Genomic DNA, 25,599 nt, shown 5'->3' on the forward strand with positions numbered 1-25,599 from the left:
TTCTTGAGTGTATAAGTAATGTCATGCATGCTGTGATCATCACATCCTTCTAAACAGCTTCAAACAAGATGTGCAACAAGATAGAATAGAACTCTGCACCTCCAGTATGTGCAGAGCCAATATGAAGGGAGCTATGGTGTACTTAAAAAAAAACAAAATAAAACAATATCTTATTTAGTAATTTATTATTATTATTATTATTATTATTATTATTATTATTATTATTATTACTATTATTATTATTATTATTATTTGGAAAAGCTGAGTTGAATTTGTATTTCGAATGTTACCTTTTTTTTTATTTATTTTTAATTAATTTTTTTATTCTTTGTATTTTTTTTGTATTTTTTTTTTTTACGGGGATATAAAAGTTTTGAATTAAAATAACCTAGATGTCTATGGTTGAATTAGTCCGTTTTAGGAGTAGGAAAAATTACTTCCATATTTGGCCTCTAGATGTCCCTAAACCACAATTCCGCCACTTTTCCTCCAACAGAGAAGCTTCCTTGCTTGTCCTCGTTGACTGTTTACGTCGGCAATGGCGGAAGTAGTGCTCTCCTGTAAGTTTTATATATATTTTTTTCTTGCCAAATAATAATACTATTCACATTTCAACTCTGTTCTCAGTTTGCTTCAAGTGATATATCATATGTGGGTTTAATTTGGATGAATTAATGTTGTTTTTTAAATAAAAGATTTCATGCCGGCATACGCGTGCGTGTCGTGCAGTAAACACTGCAGTGCACACTCGATTTGGTCCATATTATTAGCCATAGGCTGCCTCGTTAAATTGTGAATTTAGTCTGGTTAAGCAGTCTCTTAACAAGACAACATGTTTTACTGTCTGGCAAAATAATTCCAATTCACGTATGGGTGAAGTATGAGCAACAAAAGAACATATATCTTGTATTTGGTTGTTTGTTAGCTGGAAAGTGCTCCCATTCACTAGATCATGAATGGGTTGAATGATTCTTGGACTAAAATTAAAAAAAAAAAAACAACCTCTAGTGGCGTAATAAGTAACAAAAATGATTAATGATTAATTATGTTCAACTCTGTGGCATGTCTAAAGTGTGGTTGATGAGGACTGAGTCAGAGATATATTGGGAACACTCACTCCTCTGGCAGCTGGAGAAATCGAAACAAATGACTATGTGAGTATTTTTTTTATTTTTATTTTGTACAGCAACATTAGGGGTTAACGAGAAATACAGTACGAGGCATTTGAAAGCACAGCAAACACATCTTTCTTTTAAATTTAACTTCATTTCAGATGAACTTTGAACTCACCCTACTAAACCCCTGCTCGTCACAGCTGACATTTTTCAAAAATACAGTCCGGTTGAAGGTAGGAAAGTCAGAACACCAGAGTTGGTGGAGGAAATCCATATTAAGTACACAGTTTGATGTCAATGTGGGAACTGTATACACAATTATTCATGAGGAACTAAAAGTGCGGAAGATTTGAACGATTTATTTATTTATTTAATTTATTCATTCATTCATTCTAAGTGTAATCATGTTATTTAAAAGCTAGGGATGTGTTAAAATGTCAGCGACAAGGAGCTGCGACAAAGAGCGTAAAAGGCAAGGTGATAAAATAACTCTCCTCCTCTCCTCAGGTTCTGGCGAGTTGCCTGATTGAAGACGTGCTCCCGCGGTCATGGATGAAGAACTGTCACCTTCGGAGTGCCTGCTGCCCTCAGGTGCTTTCCTTTCAAACCTTCATCCCGTTGCTGCAAACACGCAGTCAATTCAAACACAATATTGTTGTTCATGTACACAGTATATATCCTGTGTATATAAACATTCTTATTTCATATATCAGCCAATGTATTTGATATATGTCAGTTATCAGTGGATGTATCAGATATCGACTTTTTTTTAGCTCCCAAAATTGGTATCAGCTTCAGCACCATATATCCCGACCCATATTTGGCAGGCTCTATGATTCCAATCCCCATCTCCAATACACACGCACGCATGAGCACGAGTGCCGTTTGTGCAGCATCATTAGTGTTTTATGTAGCATCTGTTGAAAAATCCATTAAAAGAGCCTATCAGAAAACTACCAATCATGACATGAACCAAGTATTTTACTCAAATATGAGACTGAACTGTTATTCACTTTGTATGTAAATAATCCCACAAAGGATGGAGAAAACAGCACCCGGCCTTCTCACAAACATGGAAAGTTTATTTGTTATCATATGCGATTATGTTGTGTTTAAAAATCATTTCTCTCTCTCTCTCTCTCTCTCTGGATTGAGACATTCATCTATGTAGAATACATTTCTGTTTCTTTCTTAGTATAATCTCTCAGAGGAAATCCTTATTGAGACTCCTGGCAGAGAATATAAAAGAAGGCCCTGAATGAATTTTAAAATCCCGGGTGTGCAGCGTTAAGACTTTCAAATTCCAAAATGTAGTTATAAATGCCAATTCCTGGAGTATACGCTCCAGCTGTGAGTTTGGGCATGTGCGCTTGTGGTGTTTATGCTGTCTAGTGCTTCCCAAGGTGACATTTCTTTTAACAGGGCAAGAAAGGGATAAGCTTCTATTCATGCAAGTGTGTTTACAAGAGGTTATTGGAAAAGTCATGGCTGGTTGAGTTTTTTTTTTTCCCTTGGCGGACCTCTAACTAATTAAGAGATGAGACTCCTCTATTCCCCTCTCTTTCATTTTTTTTCCTCCACACTTTTTTCCAACTTCAATGTTTCCTTTCTGTAGGGCCAAACTTTTTTTTTGGTGGGGGGTGAATGACCTTTCGTATAGTAAACATCACGCCTGACACAAAAAACCCAGAAGTTTCCTCCTTACAAACTTTTATTTCAGCCAGCAGCATTTTTAAACTCGGAGTGACACAGCTCACAAAATTGTTAATTCTCTTTCATTGCTCTTCCTCTATGTTGACTTTTTGGCCTCTTATTCATAATGTTGTAGGATTTTATTTTATTTTATTTTATTTCTTGCTGTGGGGTCTTTGAAAACAGATCTTCCAATTTCTGGTTAACTTCCAGTTAACTTCCAATTTTCACATTTCAATGTGTTTTATCCATACCATAGAATGGAAAGTAAATTCATTTGTTTCTTTCTCAAACATTTATTAATGCTGAACTTGCTGAAGAAAAATGAGGAATAAAAAAAAATTAAATAAAAAAATGAAGGTGCCATTATGGATGTTGTTGAAGTGCATGTACTCTATCAAAGTAATTAGGTCTCTGGAATAGCTACACATCAAGGAATTGTGAAATTATATTATTTTTTTAATCCATTTGAGGCGTAACATGTTACAGTCATTTTATTAAGACATCTGGGAACGATTTTTAATTGAGAAAAATTGTGCAATATCTCAATTCAACAGATGTAAAACAAAGTGAAACTATGTGCTTATAATTATGCTTGCACATTGCAAATGATGCCACACAAGATAATTTGACCTGCTTAACTTTGGAGACAGATTTTCCCTCCTGACTTTTGTGTTAAATTCAAAATTACACAACTTCAGGCTATTCAATTGATTCCAAAATGCTGCAAGAATCCAGTTTAACTAAAGCCACGGCACCTAGCCTACATGTATTCAGTAGAAAAATGGCATAACAATCATCAAATGTTAAACAATTCTTCTTCTTCTTCTTTTTTTTTGACACGAAAAGTAACATTAAAAATGCATGAAAAAGGATTTATAACGGCAAACACAGACATGGAAGATAAATGGAATACAGTGTGAAGGTGAGAGAGGGGCGAGAGCTGGTGCCGTAATCTTTGGCCCATTAATGCTTTTGGAGCAGCTCTAGTTTTACTTTGTCAAGGATGCAGACTTTTCCATTATTTCTTTGCTCCCCTGCAGATAGAAAAATGGCAATTGCAAAGTAGCAGTCAGACGATCTACATAAGGCATTAACAGTGGAGCAAAAGGAGAAAAAATAAATAAAACAGATGTAGGCAAGATGGATGAGGTTTTGAGTGAATGGGCGAACTAGATTTGTGAAACGATTTATCCCAGGACAGAGACCTTGACAATGAAGCATGGACATTCTTAGACAGGAAGGAGAGAAGCGACATGCTGACATTTTTTTTTTTTTTTTTTTTTGTGTTGTTGTTGTTGATTTTGTGCTGCTTTTAAAGGGCCTTGTTGCCATGTAGTTGCAGATGGCGCGCCATCCAAGGTCACAGTATTACAACTTATTTCTGTCAGGCCACTGGGGTCACACACTGTACAATGCTGCAGAGTTTGGCCACACATATCAAGCGCTAGTACCAGAAATATTGACTCATTCAGTTTAATCCCTCTTTTTCGACTTTTTTGTGTTGGTGAAGAGGACAGGAGGAAAATAAACACCACCACGATGTTCTTAAAAGTCGAGTCAATCATTCAAATATGGATGCACTCATTTTGCCCACATTTCTATTCATGCTATTCACGCTTTGTCTGACTGCAGGCAAACAGAGGATCGGTCTGATCATCCTGAACCAGCCTTTGGACAAGGACTACCTTCACATACTATGGAGTAAAGGTATAGTCTGTCTATGCATTACTTTGCTAGAACACGATTGGGCACCCTTTTTATTTATGTTAGATGTGTATGTAAAGTTATACTTAGCCTTTTATCTGTACTCTGTGTTCTTTTAATCTGTATGTGGAATATAGAGCAAACATTAATTTCTCAAAGTCTCAATACAGATGAAAATATCGCAATGGACGTGCCTTTATGTGTTCCTTCGTGATTTTCACTTCTTAATTAGAAAATTCTTAATATCTCTTCCACAATCACCGTGTTTATTTTCACACTTTAATTAAACCAAATATTGCCAAATAATCTTCATCTTTGGGTAATTTAGACGTGTGAGTGGCACCCTCAGGCAGAAAGAAACTAGAAGGGCTGGTGGTTTGTAAAAAGCAGTGGCAGCAGAAGACAACATCACATAAAAGCGAGTCGGTCAAATATTTAGGACGTGATTTAAAAGATGTCACCAATTTTGTGTGCCTTATCTCTTCGGGCAGGCAGGCTATTTCAAAAGTCGAGACCCGCAATGGAGATCCCCATATCACCTTAAACGTTAAGCCTCGACTGGGACAACCAGAAGGCTGCAGACTGGCGTTTAAAATCGGTTAAAAACGTGATTAGGTAGCTCAGAACCAGACCATGCTTTAAAATGAAGGCGATATTTGATCATAACCGAGCCTGACTGCGAACATCAAATTTCCTTGAAAATTTGACACTTCCCTTTAAAGGACAGTGTGTCGGATTTAGCGGTATCTAGTGGTGAACGAATAGAATGCAACAATTTTTAAGCACGCAGTCTGGTGCAAAACAATGTAGGTGTAGATTTGACCTCACAGCAAAGCAGAAGAGTTTATATCCGGTTGGAATTGTTCAGTGTGGAAAATGTATCCATGATCAAAAGAAATGTGGTCATAAAGGCATGGACATGGTCACAAGCACTACCCAGGTTGTTCTTGGCCTTTACATTTTACAAAGGTCCAAAGTGTCATTAAAATGTGTATACAACTACACAACCCATGCAAGCAAAACAAAGACTGGAAGTTCAATTCTTTATTTTCTGTTCATATTGATATCTCGTCCCTTAGAGAAGTGCATGAAAAATTCCCTATAGAGCTACAGTTGCTGCACATTCAAAGTAAAATCCACTTCTTCTTTTCTCTGATGCTTAGTTTGAACTTAATTTTCTTTTTTTTTTTTGCGCAACACCTCATTTAGATCTTCTCTACATTCATTAGCGCTGAGGTTGTGTTCCCCTGTTGCTTTTGCTCAAAAGTGCTATGAAGCCTTTGTAACCTCTGCTGTGCCAAATGTGCTACCTTGTCACTGAACATGACCCCTTCCCTGCCCTCTGATCATATTCCCTGTGCGCTGCCTTTTAATTTTATATTCATTATAAATAACCTACCTTTCTGCATGGTAAACTTTTTTTCAATACTCCCGAGTCTCCTCGACTGCAACAATTATCATATTCAAAACAGTGCTAATTTGATACAATATGAAGTCCCCCAGCCCTGCCACGGGCTGAATTTTCAGCATGACAGTCTTGCCTTGAGACATAGATCTATTGTGACTTTCTTGAAAAGGGAAGCAAATTGTAAATCTGAAAATTTTGATTGTGATCAGATCTTTTTACAAGCTTTTTTTTTTTTTTTTTTTTTTTATATATATTCTTTGAGCTTTAAGTATTTTGGAAGGTCTTCCAATGCACACTGCATTCAGGGGAATGTGCATATGTTCATACCAGATGCAACTACTGGTTGTTGAATTATGCAAACAAAAATGTGCACATTTCTCTGCTGGTGTGTGCCATGATTGATAAATACATTACCTAAGAGAAAGATAGACCTCCAAATGCAAACCATTCGCATCTAAGCCTGTCGGACCTTTTTCACTTTTTTACCATTTAATATTTATTTTTTAAGTTGATTGTGGGGAAAACAAAAAAACAAAAAAACATTTCTGCCCTGGAAGCATGATTAATGAATTCTCATCATAATGACTTGCTTAATTGTTCTGCTGCTCATATGCACACATGCACATTAGCAGCTTACTGAATGGTCCCAATGTAGCAGTTTTGAAGCACCAGTTCTGTTAGAGGGCATTTGGATCATTATAAAGATTAGAAAAACTGTGACCTTGCTGCAGTCTCAAACATTGCGGCACCCTTGATATCTGAAAGTACCACTTCTCTAGAAAAACCTAAACATTTGTTTGCTGTGTGCCTAAACAAGCCACTTTATCAGTGTAAATGACAACCCCCCACACAATACGTGTATACATTGTAACTCTTAAAAGTGGGAAAGTTTTTGGGAGAGAAAATGGAGCCCCAGACTTAAAGTATCACCTAACCAGACCCAAAAAAAAACAAACAATCAAAAAAAAAAAAATGTCTTTTTGTTTTTTTCTTTATTCATTAAAAAAAAAAAATCTAAATATTAATGCCTCTCTTTGTTATTATACCAATAGAAAATGTCTATTTTGTGATGTTTGTATGATTTAATTTTAGATTATTGTAATATCATGCTGGCTCAGTAAAGAATGTCTCTTGCATACAACTCCATAAACATACTGTACAATTTTCACAGATAACAAATGGTGAAATTGTTACAGGCTCAAAGTGTCACCATAAAGTATAAAGAGATGTTATCAACATATAATTAACAGCTAATCCCTCTTTGATTAGCATATGGCTGGCATTGACAGTAAAGAGCGTTGTAACTGTCATTACATTTGCCTAATAAAATTAATGTGTGTAAGTAATGGACATTTTAATTAGGCTCACATGATGTATTGATAAATTAATTTTGAAGCAATTTGTTTTCGGAACTTTTAGTTCAACTTTTACATTGTGGGACATTTGAAACTTCAGGTTAGAATTTTCCATTGTAACTTTTATGGGAATGTGAAAGTAAAACTGTGTGAATTTTAAATAACAGTGATGTTTTTATCAACTGCCTCAATCCCCCATGAGGCAACCGAGCTCTTTCCTTTGTCAGTCACACTTTTGTAGAGAGGCTGCTGTCTTTGTGTTGGCTTGAAATAATTTAATTACATTGGGGAAAGCAATTTTCTTATCTGGTTTGCCACAAAAAGTACAGTACACTGCTTTCTCAGAATATATTTGAGTGGGGAGAGTATACCAAGGACAATTAACAATGAAACGAACACTTCAGCAATATATTTAAATCATCAAAATTGAGATACTAATTTATGTTGTCTTGTGAGGTGCAGAATTAGGACCCAAACAAAGACAAGACATGGGAGTTGGAAAACATTGTCTTTATATACAAAAATACAAAGTAAAAACAAGAGAGCTGCAGGCAGGATTCAGATGGCCTCGAAGAAAACACGGCGAAACCTTTGACTGAGAAACCTCGATTGAGAAAGCAGGGATGAATGCACGGAAGCAACGTCAAATACATGAAAGTACAGCTTGCATGGAAGAAGCCTGCGTGGAATATAGTTATTGGAAACCTCGACGTGCTGAGAGAAACTGCATAGCATCTAAAAAACATCATAATGTATAGCAAATGGCAACATCAACATCTTAACACAGTGACCTCATGACCCAGCCCAAAATACAGTCGTAACAAAACCCGCATTGGTCTTAAATCTTGTATTCATACTATAGACTTGTTTAGTAGCGGTGCACAGTCATACCAAGTACCAAAAAGTATTTTGTTAGGCTACTCTGATAGTTTGATTACCAATATGGAGTTGTTGTTGTTGTTGTTGTTTTTTAGTCAGATTGACATTTTACATTCGTTAATTTGGATGGAACTCAGGATGTGCGCGGAACAGTTGATGTAATTTAAAAAAATTAAAATCTGTCAGTCACACTGGATCAAACTTTGTATAGCATCAGGACCACTGTGGGATAGCTTAGACCCATCAAACATGCAATGCAGCTTGATGTTAGGATGTGACAAGTTATTTCTTCTTGCAAAGATAAGACATCTTTTCAAATAAAGTTTGAGGGAACGTTTGCTGTGGGATTTTGAAGTGCCACAAGCAATGCTGAAGAAGAAGCTTTTCTTATCAATTTGACTCCTGGCTCATGCTTGCTCATGGGACCATAAGACGGTCTGATGAGACAACTCTAGTGCGACGATGGAGGATCATACATCTCTCGCAGCTTGAAAGCCAAAACCTCTATCACGATTTGACATGTATTTTTAATAGTGTTTATGAGCTTAGCAGATGTTAGGGGGTGTGTGTGTGTGTCACTCCTCAGGTTGTGGTTCACGTGGCGGCACCGCAGCCCTATCTCCACCCCCACCGACCCGATGACACACACACACACGCACACACACAGATTGAGTACATTTCAGCCTTGTGATGTGCTGCCCCTTGGCTCCCCTCATCACCCCTGGGACAGGTTGAACAGCAGGGTAGCAAAAAAGCTACGGGAAGGTAGAGTGCGGAATAGCGATCAAAGGGGAACTCAAACAGGTGCCGGGTGTGATGTTGTGAAGTGGAAACAAGCTGCTTATCTCACTCACGCACCTTCTCACCCACATTGAGTCTATCAGTCACCAACTTTTTTCCTTCAATCACTCACCCATCGACTTGCTTGCGCTCACACGGTGCAACAACCTAATGAGGCAATCAGGGCAGGTGACACTGTATTAGATCAAAATTGTGCATGCATTTGCCACCCCAAGGAAAAACTTGAAGTTTTCCTGGAAATTCAACTATATTGGCAATGCCTACTAAATAACTTGTATCTCAGCGCCTGAAGCAGATAGAAACATAATTCCAAAAACATTTCAGAGCTAACACCTGTGGTGTTCACAAAAACCTAAGGTTATTATTAGAAACATTCTATATATGTATATATATATATATATATATTTTTTTTTTTTTAATTTAACAAACAACGTGGTAATTATTCATCGTCCATTCCGCTGCAAAGCCGTCAACATTTTCAACATCCTCATTGTCTACAAACATATTTCTTAACAATATGTCACTGTTGACCGGTTACACTGATTCGAAGTCTTCCCGTGCCGCCATCATTTATTTCATAACTACCGCAAATCTGCGTCGGCCATGAATGCTTGATTAAAATTCCAAGACATGCTGCGAGGCCCACGTCACCCTCTCGTGTATATTCTGATGCATTTCATCGGCTAAGAGATCAAAAATTGGTCAAAACAAAACAAAATGACTTATCCGCTCTCCCGGCTCTAGTGGTAGAAATGTGGCAATGCGCTCCCGGCCTTAATGGGTTAAATGACACTGAGATGATGTGAAACTAAAAAGTTCAAATATATATTTCCAAGTCCCAAAGATTCTGGGCCAATGTTCTTTGGATAGATAAAACAATTGGCAAGTGAATCATAGAGGATGCGTGGTTATGTCCTGATGTTGTTTTGCTGCATCCACAACAGGATGTCTTCAATCTCTGCTGGGTACGTGCTGCCCAATGTTTCTGCCGCAGGTAATGGGTCATCCCAACAGGATATGAGCCCAAAGCACACAACAAAAACATCCAAGAAAACATCAAAAATCAAAACATTGGACTGCTCCCAAAGTGGACTTGGAGACATCTCATAGAGAGTTAAAAAATGTATCCATCCATTTTCCAAACCACTTATTTGTTTATTGAAAGACTCATTTTCATTCGTTTATTTTTCAATCAATGTTTATTATTATTGTGGGATGTTTTCCTTGAACTGAGGGGTACTACCAAAAATATTATCTGTACAGCCCTGTTGTAAATGTGCTCCTACCACCAGACAGACATGGTAATGGACAAAGAAAAGCACGAGATGAAGCAGACAGATGTACAAGTGTACACCCTCTATTTGTTGCACACCACAGTTACTTTGCACAAGGTACAAGTAGAAAAAAGCAGTGCTAGACCTTTGAAGTCTTTCCCTTGTGTGCACCCTAACAGCCCCAAACATAAAAGGGCTCTTAAAAAAAATTGTCTGCCTGTTCAGTTTGAATTGAATAGGAGTCATGAAAGAGAATACATTTGCAAATAGTTTGCATCTCATTTTTAGGAACTGCATGCCATTCATTAAAAAACAACAACAAAAACAACAAACACCCTCATTTGTCTGCTATTCAAATCAGAACAGGTAATAACGCCCTCATATTAGGTGGCAGAAATTAGTACTGTAGGAGAAATATGTTTTCCTTCTAAATACTTACGACTTCATACAGTTGCATTTATTGTTAAAGTGCATTCCCAAATAACATCCTGGATGTTATTTAATAGGAGATCTGAATGAAGCAATAGCACTATATCCTATCCTAAATTGGTGTCTAACCAGCAAAAGAATCAACATTTACACTCTAATGTAAAGTTCAGCCGTTTAAACCACAAATAGGATTCGAATGATCACAGACAGTAGTTATTACCGGTAGCTTTTCAGTAAGACAATCTTATAACCCATAGTGGTCAGTCAGTGTTTATGTTGAACTGTTGGCTTCTGGCAATGTCTTTGAAAACATTTGTATTGCAAATCCAAATGACCTAAAAATAAAAGCTTGCATGTTGATTTGTTATCTGATATTCGTTGTTCGATGTTGAACTCAATGTTTTCAGTCTACAGCAAAAGCATTGCAATAAGCTTCATAGTTTCGTTTGGAGTCGGTGTCTGAGTCATCACACTGTAACTTACGTTGTAAAATGGAAATGCATGGCTTTGAAAGTGAGAGTCAATAAGCAGTATACTGTACAGAGTCCAGTAGTGCGGTGATACTGATACAGCAACAAAAGTGCAAATTGATATATAAGTCTTGAAGCAATATAAAGTGTCTAGTAGTGCAGTAATACTGATCAACAACAGTTTTGAATATAATACAGTGTGGCACAGCTACAAAATGATGAATACAATAAGCTTGGATGCCACTAAATTGTCAGTGTCACTATAATATTTGTAGTCAACTGGATGTTTTGAGAAGTTAATGGCAAAGCGAAATACGTTTTAGTGTGCATTGTTCGATTTTGCCTATGAGGAAAGGAGCCGTTAATGAAAGAAAACCCACTGTGGTCACCCAGATAAGTTGAATCTGACTAAAGTAAAAAAAAAAAAAAAATGTTTAAAAAAATAATAATTGAGTTAATCTGAGATGGGCTAATGCAAAGTGGAAAAGTATGAGGTGGTCTGACGAGTACATTTAAAATTGTTTTTAGAAATCATAGAGGTCTTGCGGCCAAAGAGGAAAAGGACATTGCAGATTGTATTCAGCGCAAAGTTCAAAAGCCAGTATCTGTGACGAGCAACAACTTTTTTTTTTAGGGCTCTACCTGCTTATTTCAGTAAGCTAGTGCCAAGCTACATTATGCACATGTTGCAACCGTACCTACCCAGTACCACAGTACCTCACATGTGCGTATTTCATCATCCAGTGTAATGCATGTGACAGTAACTATGTGATATCGTGACACGCTGGGGTCCTGTTCACATCAATTTATCTATTTTTTTCATTTCCCTCATGTCTATCTTTATCTTGCTGTCTCTTCGTAGCTCTTTTGACGGCATGTGCTGATGGTGCTGCCAATCATCTGTATAACATCACTGGAAAAAGTGACAGGTCAGTCTGCCAATTTTCTTCATCTATATATAATAGCTGTATTGTGTGTATTCTTTGTGTATTTATAGGGTGAATTTGGGCTGGGCAGTTTGGCTTTAAATACTTGTTAAACTATGTGCCTTTTGTTTAAAAAAAAAAAAAAAGTCCATATAGCACATCCTGTACTATATGTATATCGAAGAAAATCATACCAAGGCTGTTTTTGTGCATTTTGAACCCAAATGCTGTATGGGTATCTGGCTAATGGAAAACTGCTGTTAGCGCTGAGATGGATCTGGGGCCTCTGCGGTCCCTGAAGTGTTCAGGCTTTCACATTAACGCGGAGAGTGTGAACATGAGTGTGTGTTCTTTAAAGGCTGTTGATGAAAATGAGGGTTCGACCTCTCGTTTTTCTGCCACCGTTAAGGGACATGAGCAAGTTTGGGGTTTATTTTAGTAGTCAAGGTCGGTTTGAAACCGAATCCCACAAGATTTCATCCTTTATTCAATCATCTACATTATCATTCTTGTCCGATAGAACCTTGCTTTACTGATGCCATTGCATGAGTGAAATAGATTAAGCGGCAGTGACCTACTGCAACAGAGCCACGTCAGGACCAGGCACCTCAAACATCAAAGAAAGACACTTAGTGTGGCTGAACACTTAAAGATCCTCTCTAATTTTGCAAACATTGGCGCTTTGTAGATCAGGACTTAAATACAAAGTCTGTGAAAAAAAGACTTCCACTTTATAGTGTATTACATTCCACACCGGACTATGCAGCAAATGGGTCACTAACCTCTCCCCAAACCATGGGTAGTATCAATTTTGGAGATGTATAACTGTTAAGGGGTTATTTACTGATTGCTTCGAAGAGGATTGTTGTTAACTGTTAGTTGTCGAAAAAGACTGCCAGTTAAATTTTGTTTAGCAAAATATATAGAAGCAGAACGTGTTAGTGAAATTCAGACCATCTATACAAAAAAGTCCTTTAAGCTCTTTACCCTTAACATTTATCCACCCTTGACCAACATGGGTATAAACAATCGTAAAGTATCAAAACAGGGCTATTTTGTTTGTCATATGCTTTCAGATCAGCCCACACTGTAATCTAAACTTCAGCTTGCACACAAACCACATCATAAAATGATTGGTCCACTGAAGCCCAGCAAGCAAGTAAATAGCTGACAAATGATGCTGCCTAAATACAGGGCAGCAAAGCAGAAAGAAGTGCTGCATTCATGCTGGGGAGGATGGAAGTTATGTCACATTTGCGTTGGAATTATTGCATTCCAATTGCCCACTGAGATGCTGCACCTGCAAGATTGCGTTCTGAAGGACAAACATAAATAGGTATTTCTGTGAAATGCAAATGAAGGTAACTTATTCTTGCAGAAGCAATGTCCTTAAAGAGTAGCAGGCGATCATTTGTGTGTACCAGTCTGCCCGCTTGGAGTGGAAATTATATAGTGAAATAAATAAAAAAAAACGTTTGCAGAGCTATACTTGGTTTGATGACCTCCAAAAGTTAAAGCGGTTTAGATGAAATAATCCAAACACACACAATGTTGATTTTTTTATCTTTTTTTTTGCCATATTCTACTTTCATTAATATGGTTACTTTCTTGCTCTTTCACATCATATTAAGTGGCGGTTATTCCTATTAACTTTTACTCATGTACCTGTCTTTTACAATATTCAAAGTAGTGTGCATCATTATCATTCTATACAGTGTGGAGCACTGGAAACGCACGTTACTGTTTTGTCCTCTTCTAAGCAGAATCTCAAGTACACGTGATGCAATATTTCATTTAACCTCCTATTATTATGTCTATGCATGTATGCCTCATCTTCAGTGGTCTTCTACCTTGACTCTCAGATCTTGTTATTCAGAATCTGATCATTCTCCACAATGATATGACGGATGCAAATATACATCTATTATGCCATTAGCTCAGTGTACTGAATCTGCCAAATGTGATTGAAATGTGGCTATTTAGAGCTGCAAAGACTCTGTTTTTCACTTCTTATCATCACAGTCACGCAAGGCCAGTCTGTTATCATGGAGCTGTTCGAAATTGAAATATACCGTTAGATTTTACTTCAAATGCACCCATCAGCCTGTTCAATGCCCTTGAATAGTTCAATCTTGGCTACAAGAGGTGTCATAAACAATGGTAATATTACACTAACCACTTTCCTCAGTTTCATCAACTGTCTAAATGTTATGATACCTCTGTAATAAAACCATTTTCTTGGGGCCTCAGGTGTTTGTGGAATAGTCCCTCCTTGATGCCCCTGATTCTCCTCTGACTCAGGCCTTGTATCCGCTCATGTTTCTAATTGGAAAATGACATTTGTGTAATTAGTGCATCGAATCAAATCCTCCATGGGAGTATAAAAAGTCAAGAGATGATTGAAGGGGTAGAGAGAGGATCATGGCTGAATGTAATTGGACAGCTATGACGTGTGTTTTTGAACATCAATGTGTGCCATAGTTGCTTCATCCTCAGTACTGACTTTTTGAACCATGCATTCATTCACCTGTGCCCATGGAGTCTTGAGCAAAGTATTTGTCCTCGTCTGCAGTTTTAAAATGATTGCATTTATTATGGAAAATATATATTCAAAGCTGCTAAATCATGAATTAACTGTGTCCAACTGTGCTCATTTTTTTGAAAGCTTAGTTCATTTTCACTAACCACAGCCAAGCCTGATTATCTCCACACCTATTCATATGAAATCATTTAAATAGACCCTGTATCACAAAATGAAGTCAAAAAGCTGCAAAAGAAATTCCACGATCCAAAGAAATTCAAAAGCAGATGAGAAATAAATTTTTTTACATTTTTGGATCTGGAAAGGGTTGCGAACCACAGTGGAAGCCACAAATGAACAAAACGTGGTACAGTGGTGAACCTTGCCCTTTTCTTATTTTGTTTATCATACACATTTCGTCTGAATAGTGGCACGGTGGATGACTGGTTAGGCCAACCACCTCACAGTTTCGAGGTCTTGTGGGTTTCTGGGCTTGGCCTTCCTGTGTGGAGTTTGCATGGGTTTTCTCTCGGTTACTCCAGTTTCCTCCCACATTCCCAAAACATACATGATGTTCTGAAGACTCTAAATCAGGGATCTTTAACCTGCGGCTCTAGGTGCATGTTCCTCCATCTACTGAGGTTCTCTTTGATTGATGTCTATATGTGTCTGTGTAAATAGAATGGTGCAAAAAAGTATTTAATCACCACCGATTGTGCAAGTTCTCTGGCTTAAAATGATGACAGAGGTCTGTAGTTGTCATCATCGGTACATCAGCAATCACAGACATAATTGGAAAAATTCACATTTTTAAATAATTTATTTATTAATTATGGTGGAAACGAACGTTTACTGTAGGTCTTCACCAGAGTCACCGGTGCTGGTATTTTGGGCAATTCCTCCATGCAGATCTCTTCAACAGTGATGTTGGAGTCAATAATCCTTCTCTCTCTCCTTTTCAGCCAACCGGATTGTCGTTCCTAATGCTTGCTGTTTTGTAACAAACACACATCCCCGCTTGTGCCTCTATTCTTTTTAGGACATCCACTTTCATCATGATGACTGAAACCTCAGTCATCGCAACAAAATGTCCATTTGAGTCAATTTAGACCCAATTCTAGGTGTTATCTGTCACTGAGGGCTTTTGAAAAAGGGGACCTGAAAAAAAAGTTATCCTCTCCTCTCACGTCCGAGTTTGAAGATGTCAAACTGAAATTGGTCCCCGGAAGAATAGATGTACACGCACTACTCAACCAGCCATGAAATCATGTTGTTTGAGCACACCTCAGGATAGAAGCAATCATATCCTGGTTGGACCTGCTTCTTACAAATAAACACGCGTAAATGTAATGAACAGGCGCGTTATCTGTGTACGTATGACAAATGTTCCAGTGTGAAATGGTTCACACAATGCTTGCATGCTTTGAATGATATCTGCAACAAACCTTAGTAATTCCTATACTGTGGGAACGCTTGTTGTCCAGAAACAATGTTGCATTTGGTTGAGTGGAATTAATATTCAGAGCACACCACCAACCACCAAACACCAATGTAGATGTCTACTCCCAAGCTTCCTGCCCGTTTTAATTATCAGTTGTAATCCTCTTTATTGTATGTACTAACAAGGAGAGCTTTGTATAGTAAACATTTATTACGTCTATTTGTAACCCTTGTCTCTATTTGAGAGGTAAGTTTGTATTATCTGACATTAAAGTGGAAGGCAAGTTGATAGCATTGAGACATTTTTCTTTCTTTCTTTCATCCAAATACTGAAAACAAATGCTTTGCATAACCAAATTTTCACATCAAGGGGAATGAGCTCTTCTTTCGCGACCAAGATGACGTGACATTGCAATACGAGCCGTCTTTCTGACCGGCAATTCACCATCCAGGGTTATTATGTCACGGTGAGTGGAAACAGTTTGCCTTTCGTTACTACGTTGCCGTGATTTTGTGGTACTAAGCGCTAAGCTAACCCGGTGAAATGTGTTTCACTCGACAAAACGGCCATCATGACGCCGCGGCGAACCGATCGTGCACATTTGCGTTATTCATATACGCTTGTAAATGTCTATAAGCAATCGTGTTATTCACGGCAGGCCAAGAATTTGGCGTTCCGAATGTTCACGGCAAAATAACGACTGACAAATCGTCACCACACAATTAAGCTGCTGCCAAGCGCTACCCAAAAGCAGACGGGACATGGAAGTTGCGAAACCGAGTCTTTACATCAGTATCATAAGAGACATAGTGACTGCATAGCAACTACAAATACCATCAAAAGGGACATGGAAACTGCATAGCAACTGACAACATCAATATCATAACGCTATGACTCCACTACCCAACCCAAAAAAGTGTTGTTTTTTGGGGGGGGGGTTTAATTGTCAGATTAATTAGTGCCAGCGCTCTCTTGAAAGAGAGTGACAGAGTGGCTGCTGGGCTCATATTGTTGCTTTTCAGATCTTCCAATGTTGACATTAACTTCTTAATAAAGCTTTAGCTTTATTTTTGTAAGATCATGAGTCATTGGAACATTACAACGTTATTCTTGCTTCTATGCAACTTTGAAATGTGTTGTATGTTGCTTTAGGTAGATCTTCGTTACCTTACATGTACTGTGAAGCAAATGCATGAGAGCCAGGCGCAGTCTGTCTCCATGTCTCTCTGTCTTCCCCTGGCAAATCTTTCAGCTCACATCCAAGTACTGACACTTGCCCTTATGACCTCTGCCTTCTCCTCTACAATGCTTTTCTCTCTGTTGAACAATCACTCTGTATTTTTCGAGTGATCTTGCAACTTTTCCTTCTCTGTCATTCACACTCGTCTGCTGTGCTTCCATCCAGCTTTCGCCCCGACTATATCAGTGGTGATTTCGACTCCATTACTGCAGAGGTCCGAGCTTTTTATGAAGACAAGGTGAGTGGAAATTACCACTAATGCACAGACTCACACTATACTGTATTGACACTTGACTTTGTATCTTTATTTTTCATCTTACCAAAATATGTTGGTATTTTGATTGGATGAGTTTGGTGAGGTATTTGGAATGAACTAAATTGGGGATGGTGAACCAGGCCACTGTATACTCCACCATCTCTGTTTTTCTGGATCAATGGCTAAAAATTGCTATAGACTACTCCAAAATATTCAGAGATCTGCAAAGAGGAGACAACCATGCCATACTTTAGTTTTCCTTTTCACTTTGTGTGGGTGTAATGGGAGTGTGTCTTTATACTTTTGTCCATATTACATACTTTCACTTTAAAAGAAGTGTTTTGGCATGCAATTAACATTAGATTTGTCCTCTTCAATACAATAGTATCATTTCGGCCCATCTGCTGCATCTATTTTGTACTGTAGTGTATCTAAAATGTTCACTTGGCACGTTTTTGTTTGCCACCAGTTATACAAAGTTTTCAAAAAGCACGGCTGCTCAAAGGCTGTCATCTACACTAATAATATACCCCTTTTGTAAGTTCGAAAGAATCAATTTCTTTTGCAAATTTGGGCATTTGCATTGTGCATTTCTATAGTTGTCATTGCGCCAAGTGCTTCATCTTATTTCATTGCTGTACAGTTTCATCCACTAATCCACTTTCTGCCTTGCATGTCACAGAAATGCAATCCTATGTTATCTTTGTCATTTGTGTCACATTGTTTATATTTCTGTTATCAAACCCAAAGTGCTGTGTGCCATGTTTATGGTTTGGAAAACAAAACCTTCAATACACATTCCCTAAAACTCTAACACATTTATCATCATCTCCTTCTCACACCCAGGTCTGTGTACCCAGTGATAGTCATCATTTTTAATTCTGAAACACGCAGCACAAAAAGAACTGTAATGCTTTAGGAGCAGAACAATGGGAATGTTTGAGGCATTTTGTCAAATATGCGTTGGATAAGGTGAAGAACTGTATAAAAATGGAAGAGAAAGAACCGACTGTCATCCACAAGAGAAAGCGAGAGACACGACAACGCAAGGCTGAATGGTTGAGATGAGGGAGGATGATTGGCAACCGGTGGGCATAATTGTGCCTTGTGTGTATGTGTTAACGACAACTTTTGTCATAACGTACTTCAAGACAACCATTGATGCATATAAAGTGCCGTACAAGAAGAAAAATCAATCATGCAATTACAGACAGGTAAAAAAAATAATAATAATAATAATGAATTACTAAATACACAGTACAGTAAACAGCTTCTAGCTAAGCAAGCATAAAGGCAGTGTACAGTACAAGTCAACAATTCTGATGATGATGAATTACTGTGGTGATGCTGTCTGGTGTGTAAAAAAATGAAGATTTGATTGCTTAGAAAATTAGACGAGTACATCGTTGGTGCCAGCCTTTTCCCTCTGGTCTTTGTTGTCTGCTGGCTCCACTGTCAGCATTGGTCAGCACTTCTGTGTTTGCTGACCCAAAACCGCTGGATCCACTCAGTAGCAAGTACAACATGAATTGGTGGTCGTAGATGTTTAGCAGTATTGCACTCGGCTGTCGTTATGGATTGCGCCGCTTAAAATGCAGCGTTTAGCTCTAGTTTGGCCAAAATATAGTAAGCAGAGCAGTTGCAGTAAGACAGACTTTCCTCTCCCGCTGACAGTGAATCTTAAATCTGACACAGCTGCTGTTCGATTTGTGATTGGATAAGTGAGTCAGGGGCTGGAAAATGGGAGCTGATAGGCGTAACTTCAGCCTACAACCATCTGCCTCACGCTGTGGAAGTATGCTTGAGCATAAAGCAACAAGCAAGTTTTATTTTTTATTTTTTGGCATGGTTCTGGCCAACACTAACAGTTTATTGTCGCAATTAAAGAGACGCTATAATACAATAAATATCCCACATGTTTTACACAGTATTTTACCATGATTTTTTTGTTTTTTTAAAGAGTAATTTTTAGACTTTTTTTTTTTTTTTTTTTTTTTTTTTCCCTGCCGCCACAGAAAAATTCAAATGAGTGAAGAAATCCACAAATGCTGAACGGGGAATATGCTGGTAGCCACTGTATTTACAAAACATCCATACTGTATTTTCATCTTTTTTTCAGCACCTTGCCTTGTCTCTCTCTGCATATTTCGTTCTGCTGTGATCCATGTCTCTCTCTTTTTTTTTTTTGTATTCTATGTAGGGATGCCGACTGATAGAAACAAGTGACCAGGATCTGACAGACTATACCAAATGTCTGGTCATCATGGTGGAGGAGATTAAACAACGGAATTTGCAGGTGACAGTTCCGCTCACATCATTAACAACAACTAGGTTTTTGAATGGAACTCTGCCTTTAAGATGAGTTTCCGAGAGGTCACGCTGGACTGCGTTTCATAATATTTCTCGTTTATGTGTTTGTGGGTGGTTGAGTGTGTTCGTTTGTTGGTGTATGGATAGAAATAATTTCTTTTGTGGTGGAAAAGGTTGCACATAATCTTAGTACATGTAGACTTTAATATCATTTTCTTTTCTTTTCAGCTTGTCCCATTAGGGATCGCCACAGCGTGTCATTCTTTTCCGTCTATGTTCTGCATCCTCCTCTATATGTCCTCAATCTGCCACATGCTTATCTTTCTTACTCATTCCTTAGCTCCATTCCTTCCATTTCTTAGTAGCCTATGTCGTGTGTGAGTGTTGTTCCAGTCAAGGTCGAGTGTCACACTCGCTCAGCTTTTCAAAGATGGTGAAAGATGCTCAAAAATGTATGTGGCATCTGCTATGTATGCAGATTGCCATATTTTATGTTCTGTTTGTTAGGAGTCAGGCTTGAATATAAGATACACTTCTGCCCTTCCTTCTACAGGCTCTTTGTTCCTAGTCTGGCTGATATTTAAACCTGCCTTTGAATCTGTGTTATTTGTCCATCCGTCTGTTTTGTCGAGATAGGAGCCAAACAATCCATTTTTGAAGCTCGTGTGAGAGTCGTTGATGTCGACCCCTTTTGTTGCTTGTCAGGATTTTTTGGCTTGTCTTTATCCACAATGAACTTGTGTCCCCTTCAACTGTCTGTGACTAAGACAAGGCTACATAAAAACAACATTTTTCTTCCTTTCGTCCTCACGCACGCCCATGCACATTTCTATCCCTGCAGCCTTTTAAAATGGATTAAATACAAAGATGTAATCATAATGGGGTGATTTGCAGGTTGCAGAGTATTGTGCTCCTGTTTGGGCTGTTCAGAGATTCATCTTATTACCTCTGGAATGTTTTCCTTCTCGCGGCTTTGCTCAGGTTTTCTACAATTTATGTGATATTGTGTTGGATTTGATATTAAGGGATGCAATTGGTGAATGTAATTGTGTTTTTCATATATGTAACAGTGTGATCATATACATGTGGTTGTATGTTTACCTGTCCATCCACATACATATGTGCAAACACGTACTCCTGATCTGTCATAGTACCTTTCTACCCACTGATTATTTGGAAGGACAACATGACAAATAGGATTGAAAAATTTGCCTTTTTAAAATATTTTCCTCATTCCGCATGCAATGCGCATGAACAAAGCTGATTTACATGGATTGCCTTTGCCTAATACAGTGCAAGACATCTCTCCCCTACTTTCAAAATTCACCACCCACACACACCAAACTACCTAATTGGTGGTGCCTTCCTTGTGGCAAAAATCTGCTTACCACAGACCTAAAAAAATAAATAAATAAGAATATGTTTATGCCTTTAGTCTAGCTGTAGTTCCAGTTTTAAAATATACAGTATAGTTTCATTGTTTTTCTGAAGCTTGGGCTCCTCCCCGATACACTTCTGCCACCACTCAGGCAGTATTGGCCCAGAATTTCAAAACCGCTAATTAGCTAAGAATTTAGAACATTAGATATGCCTTTATTGACAAACAAGATGAGAATTAAGTTTGAACTACGTTAAAATGTACAGTGGAACACAAACTGAATTCATTCTGAAACCCTTCACTAACCTAAATGTTTTCCATTAACTTGAAACACAATCGACTGAATTTGTTCCAGAACCAGAACCATCGATGCCCAGCTAGTGAAAGCACACAAGATGTCACCGAACTGTGACACTTTCCAGGGCTTACAGGGACAAACAAAATGACTTGTACTTTTTACTTTCTTGGGAGCCACACTGAGAGCTTATTATTAAGCAGGTTGAAAATACATTTTAGAATGAACCCACAGTGTGAATAATTTTGCTCGTAATGCTAAATGGACCACTAAAAATATCATGTGTTCATTCCATTTCATTTCATGTAACAGGATCACCATTTGCTATTCTTCTGGAGTCAGCTGCATTGGGAATTGGGAGACGTGGAAAACAGGCTGGCTAGGGGGGACCTGAGGACCGGAATTGAGAAACACTGACTTAACCCAATGTGCTATATTGATTAAATTAAAAAAGAAAAAAAATGTGGATCTAATCATCTCTGTTCTTTTTTATCCTAGACAGCTCAACATCAGCAAACAATCTAACTTTAGTGCTGCTACCTTTAGGAAGTTGAAGCAGACTCAAAATGTAACTGAACACACAATTATATGTTATACAGTATGTTTAACTTTTTGTATTGTGTGTGGTCAGTGTTTGGAGGGAAAAAAAAAAAAAACTTGAGAAATGAAGTCAATAACAAATCCTTGTGGTATTTGAGTAGAGTTTGTGTGCTAGTGCAGCTGTCAGCCTCTGACAGCGCCTCTGCCCTCTTAACTCTTTTGGGTTTTAAAGGCTGTCAGCACTGGTGTGACTAAACTACACGGGGACTTTGTAGAAGGATGTAATTGCTGAGAGGTGGAAGAAATGCAGTGTGGCTTTGGGTTGCAGAAAATGCTTTAAGTTGAAATCATCTTTTTTTTTTTTGGGCTGTGAATGCTGGGATTCTTAACATGAGATGTGCATGTGATTCATACCATTTTTGCGTTAGCTTTTCTATGTTTACATTGTGCTCATAAGCACATGTGTAATAACAAACCATGCTAACAGTAAACGCTGTGCGTGCAGGTGGATGCCATCGTGACACTGGGTGGCTTGGGGGGCAGATTTGACCAGACAATGGCTACTGTTGAGACCCTCCATCACGCTCTGTCGATGACGCAGATCCCACTCTTCGTCATCCAGGAGTCAAACCTGGCCTATCTACTCAGACCTGTAAGTCTATTACTTTTTTTTTTTTTTTTTTTTTTTTTAAATCTTTTTCATATCGTCATCTAAAAGTTGTCTCTGTGCCTAGTTCAGATGCAATTTTCAATTACTTTTACTCACTGGTAACAAGCAGCTTTGCAGAGACTTAAAAACTAACGAGATAAATGACTCGAGCATGTGAACGTGTTTCCACATGAAACTAACAGCACATGCACATACTAGTTGACTGCCTCTCCAAAATCCTTTTTGCCTCACTGCCGGCATCCGCCTTCCTCTCTCTCTTAAATAATCAAAAGCATTCACACTTGTGTGCTCTTATGATGCCCCACTTTGCTGTTCTGTATGAGATAAAGTGAGCCTTGTTTGATGCTCGGCGAATTGAATTTCCTCAATGCCAGGCACGTCCTCACGTCTCTCCGTTGATTGACTTCACAAGTAGGCCGAGCAGCCGACATTTGGGGGACACTTCCCTTTTGTTTGCCTCCATTTTCTCCTCTTTTGTTTATTTTGAGGCTCTCCATGGAAGACTGTTAGCCTTCCCGGTGAAACCGTATAGTAGCGGCAGTTGACGCAATCCTTTCGCATGCATTCCCTTGCTATTTCTTGTCATTATTCCAAAGGCACGTTGTCATTTGCTGCTTTATACCTCGACACCTCCAATTAATCTTACTTCAGTGAGGGTAAATTAAGCTCATTTGTCAACACAGCGCCAATTTGCCAGCGACTGATGAACGCAGATGCCTGTACATGAAGGTGAGCGTGACCTTTGAAAAGCGTAGCGCTATTTGTTGCGTTTACATTTGTAATTGAAGTGGTTACAACTTGGAGCTAAACATGCTCGCCAAACTACCATCACAGCCTCATTACATGCTTCGTTTTCTGATTATGTTTGGATTTAGTGTTCAGTAGCATGCCCACTTTGTGTTCAGTGGCTAGTTTGAGATGCAGACCGACAGTCCAGTTGTGAACTGACTTGTGTACATAAACAAACGCATATATAAACACACAAGTACAGTGTTTGGATTGTGTCTGCAGGGCAACCACACACTCAGGGTGAACACTGGCCTAGAGGGGGACTGGTGCAGCCTTATTCCAGTTGGGGGACCCTGCCAAACAACCACAACAGGTCTCAAATGGAACCTGAGTGAGTCCAAAAAGTATTCAGAAATTATTAATATATTTATTATTATAAATATTTGCTTTGTGGGTGTTAACATTAATTTAAAAAAACAAAACAAAACATTTTTCTCTCTCTCTCTCTCTCTCTCTCTCTCTCTCTCTCTCTCTCTCTCTCTCTCTCTCTCTCTCTCTCTCTATATATATATATATATATATATATATATATATATATATATATGTGTGTATATATATATATATATATATATATACTGTGAGAAATTCTAAACATTATCAATGTTTTCACATACTGTATATGATTAGCATATAGTTCAAGGTTTTTAGCAAATTTGTTATTTCAGAAGTATGAAACAGGTTGCCTTTCGCATAAATGACTTGCCAAGAAGGAGCTCTCACTTTCAAAAAGGTCGGTGACCCCTGCTCCATGAAGTCCTGTGCAAGTTGAAATTGTTGCTTTTAGTGACATCTAGTGGGATGTCACTAAAATGAACTCTGTTATTCTTTAAAGAACTTAATGGATTGTGCAGTAAACAAGCAACAAAGCTTTCAACGAACATTTCAGTCATGATTGACTCTATGGTTGGATTTTTTTTTACAATTTTTTAACTTTGTCGAGTATCTACGGAACATAATGTATCCTTTATTTTAGCGAGCGTAGTATACATTCTGCTTGGGAATTGTGCAAAGACATTCTAGGCTAGTTAAATACAAAAACCCTAACATACAATTCTAAAGAATATTTTCCATCTCTGCTAAAGAGGCCTGCATATCAGTAATATCAGTAATATCCTATGTTAAGTGCAAACGAGGGCATGCATTCATTTCCTTCTTATCTGTTGGCAACCAATCTGTTGGTCCACCTTCTTTCCGGAGTATTTAGTTGCCATGCCAAGTCTACAAACGACAAATGTGTAGACATACCAAAATAGTAACCAAAAAAAAAGAAAAAGTGCTTTGTATGTTTAACCCAAATGGAAGATGTGCACGTATAAATGGTTGCATGCGCTAACCATGCCACATATTTTTCAAGACTGAAAATCTAGTCGTATTTTTATGTGAGGAGCCCCATGGTCTTATCCCCAAACCTAGTCTCATAACCAGCTGGGTTCTTAATGAGTTGGCACCAATGAAACTAACTCCTGCCCGAGGGGAACCTGGACCGTCTGTCTGTTGGGTGGGTTGTGTGTCTGCTTCTTGATTCAGACTGTTTGCACATTTCTGAGCGTCGACTTGGGCAAGCGTGCTGTCACTGTCCTTGAACATGTTTGTACAGTATACATGTTTGGATTGGAAGAGTGTATGTGTGTCTATAAATGTCCTTCATTAATGTTTGTGGTTTGATCAGCCCCAATAGTGTGTATGGTATTTAATCAGCACTTGTGTATTCACCCTTTGAATTTGTTTTGAAAGTTTGTTTATTTGAGAGTCCAACGTAGATGTGCCAGTGATAACATGACTCATAAATGACATGCCAACTGTATTTAGAAAATCTCTCACTGAGATGAGGAATTTCTAACGTAAAATAAAAAAATAAATAAACGACTTTGACGATTGAAGTTATTTACAGTATTTCTCTAACTGCAACCAGTTAACCATTGCTTAAAATACATTGAATATACATTGATATACAATAACAAAAGCGCACAATAAGTGATTCACTCCATTTTTTTTTAACTCAATAGCTCCACAAGTATTCTGCAGATCCCTAAAAAGTCTTAAAAGGTATTGTATGAATCTATACTTTAAAAACGGTTGTGTCAAAAATAGCCCAATTTGGGT

At 38.1% G+C, this 25,599-nt stretch overlaps 1 protein-coding gene across 4 annotated transcripts in view; it reads left to right on the top strand.

Annotated features, from left to right (window-relative positions):
- Window positions 1-497: 497 nt before the first annotated feature.
- Window positions 498-25,599, top strand: part of tpk1 (thiamin pyrophosphokinase 1) — a 38,908-nt gene continuing 13,806 nt past the window's right edge. The window contains exons 1-10 of one of the 4 annotated variants that reach the window (XM_077509513.1): window positions 498-560; window positions 1,073-1,154; window positions 1,274-1,348; window positions 1,623-1,706; window positions 4,443-4,517; window positions 11,993-12,059; window positions 17,424-17,496; window positions 19,715-19,810; window positions 22,543-22,689; window positions 23,719-23,827. In XM_077509513.1, the coding sequence (XP_077365639.1) occupies window positions 1,664-1,706; window positions 4,443-4,517; window positions 11,993-12,059; window positions 17,424-17,496; window positions 19,715-19,810; window positions 22,543-22,689; window positions 23,719-23,827 (610 nt within the window). In that variant the 5' untranslated portion in view covers window positions 498-560; window positions 1,073-1,154; window positions 1,274-1,348; window positions 1,623-1,663. The remainder of the gene's footprint in view (window positions 561-1,072; window positions 1,155-1,273; window positions 1,349-1,622; window positions 1,707-4,442; window positions 4,518-11,992; window positions 12,060-17,423; window positions 17,497-19,714; window positions 19,811-22,542; window positions 22,690-23,718; window positions 23,828-25,599) is intronic. The other 3 variants (XM_077509516.1, XM_077509514.1, XM_077509515.1) reach the window with 3 other exon arrangements.

Source organism: Festucalex cinctus, chromosome 20 (genome assembly GCF_051991245.1).
Source record: "Festucalex cinctus isolate MCC-2025b chromosome 20, RoL_Fcin_1.0, whole genome shotgun sequence".
In the NCBI taxonomy this organism is placed as follows: Eukaryota; Metazoa; Chordata; class Actinopteri; order Syngnathiformes; family Syngnathidae; genus Festucalex; species Festucalex cinctus.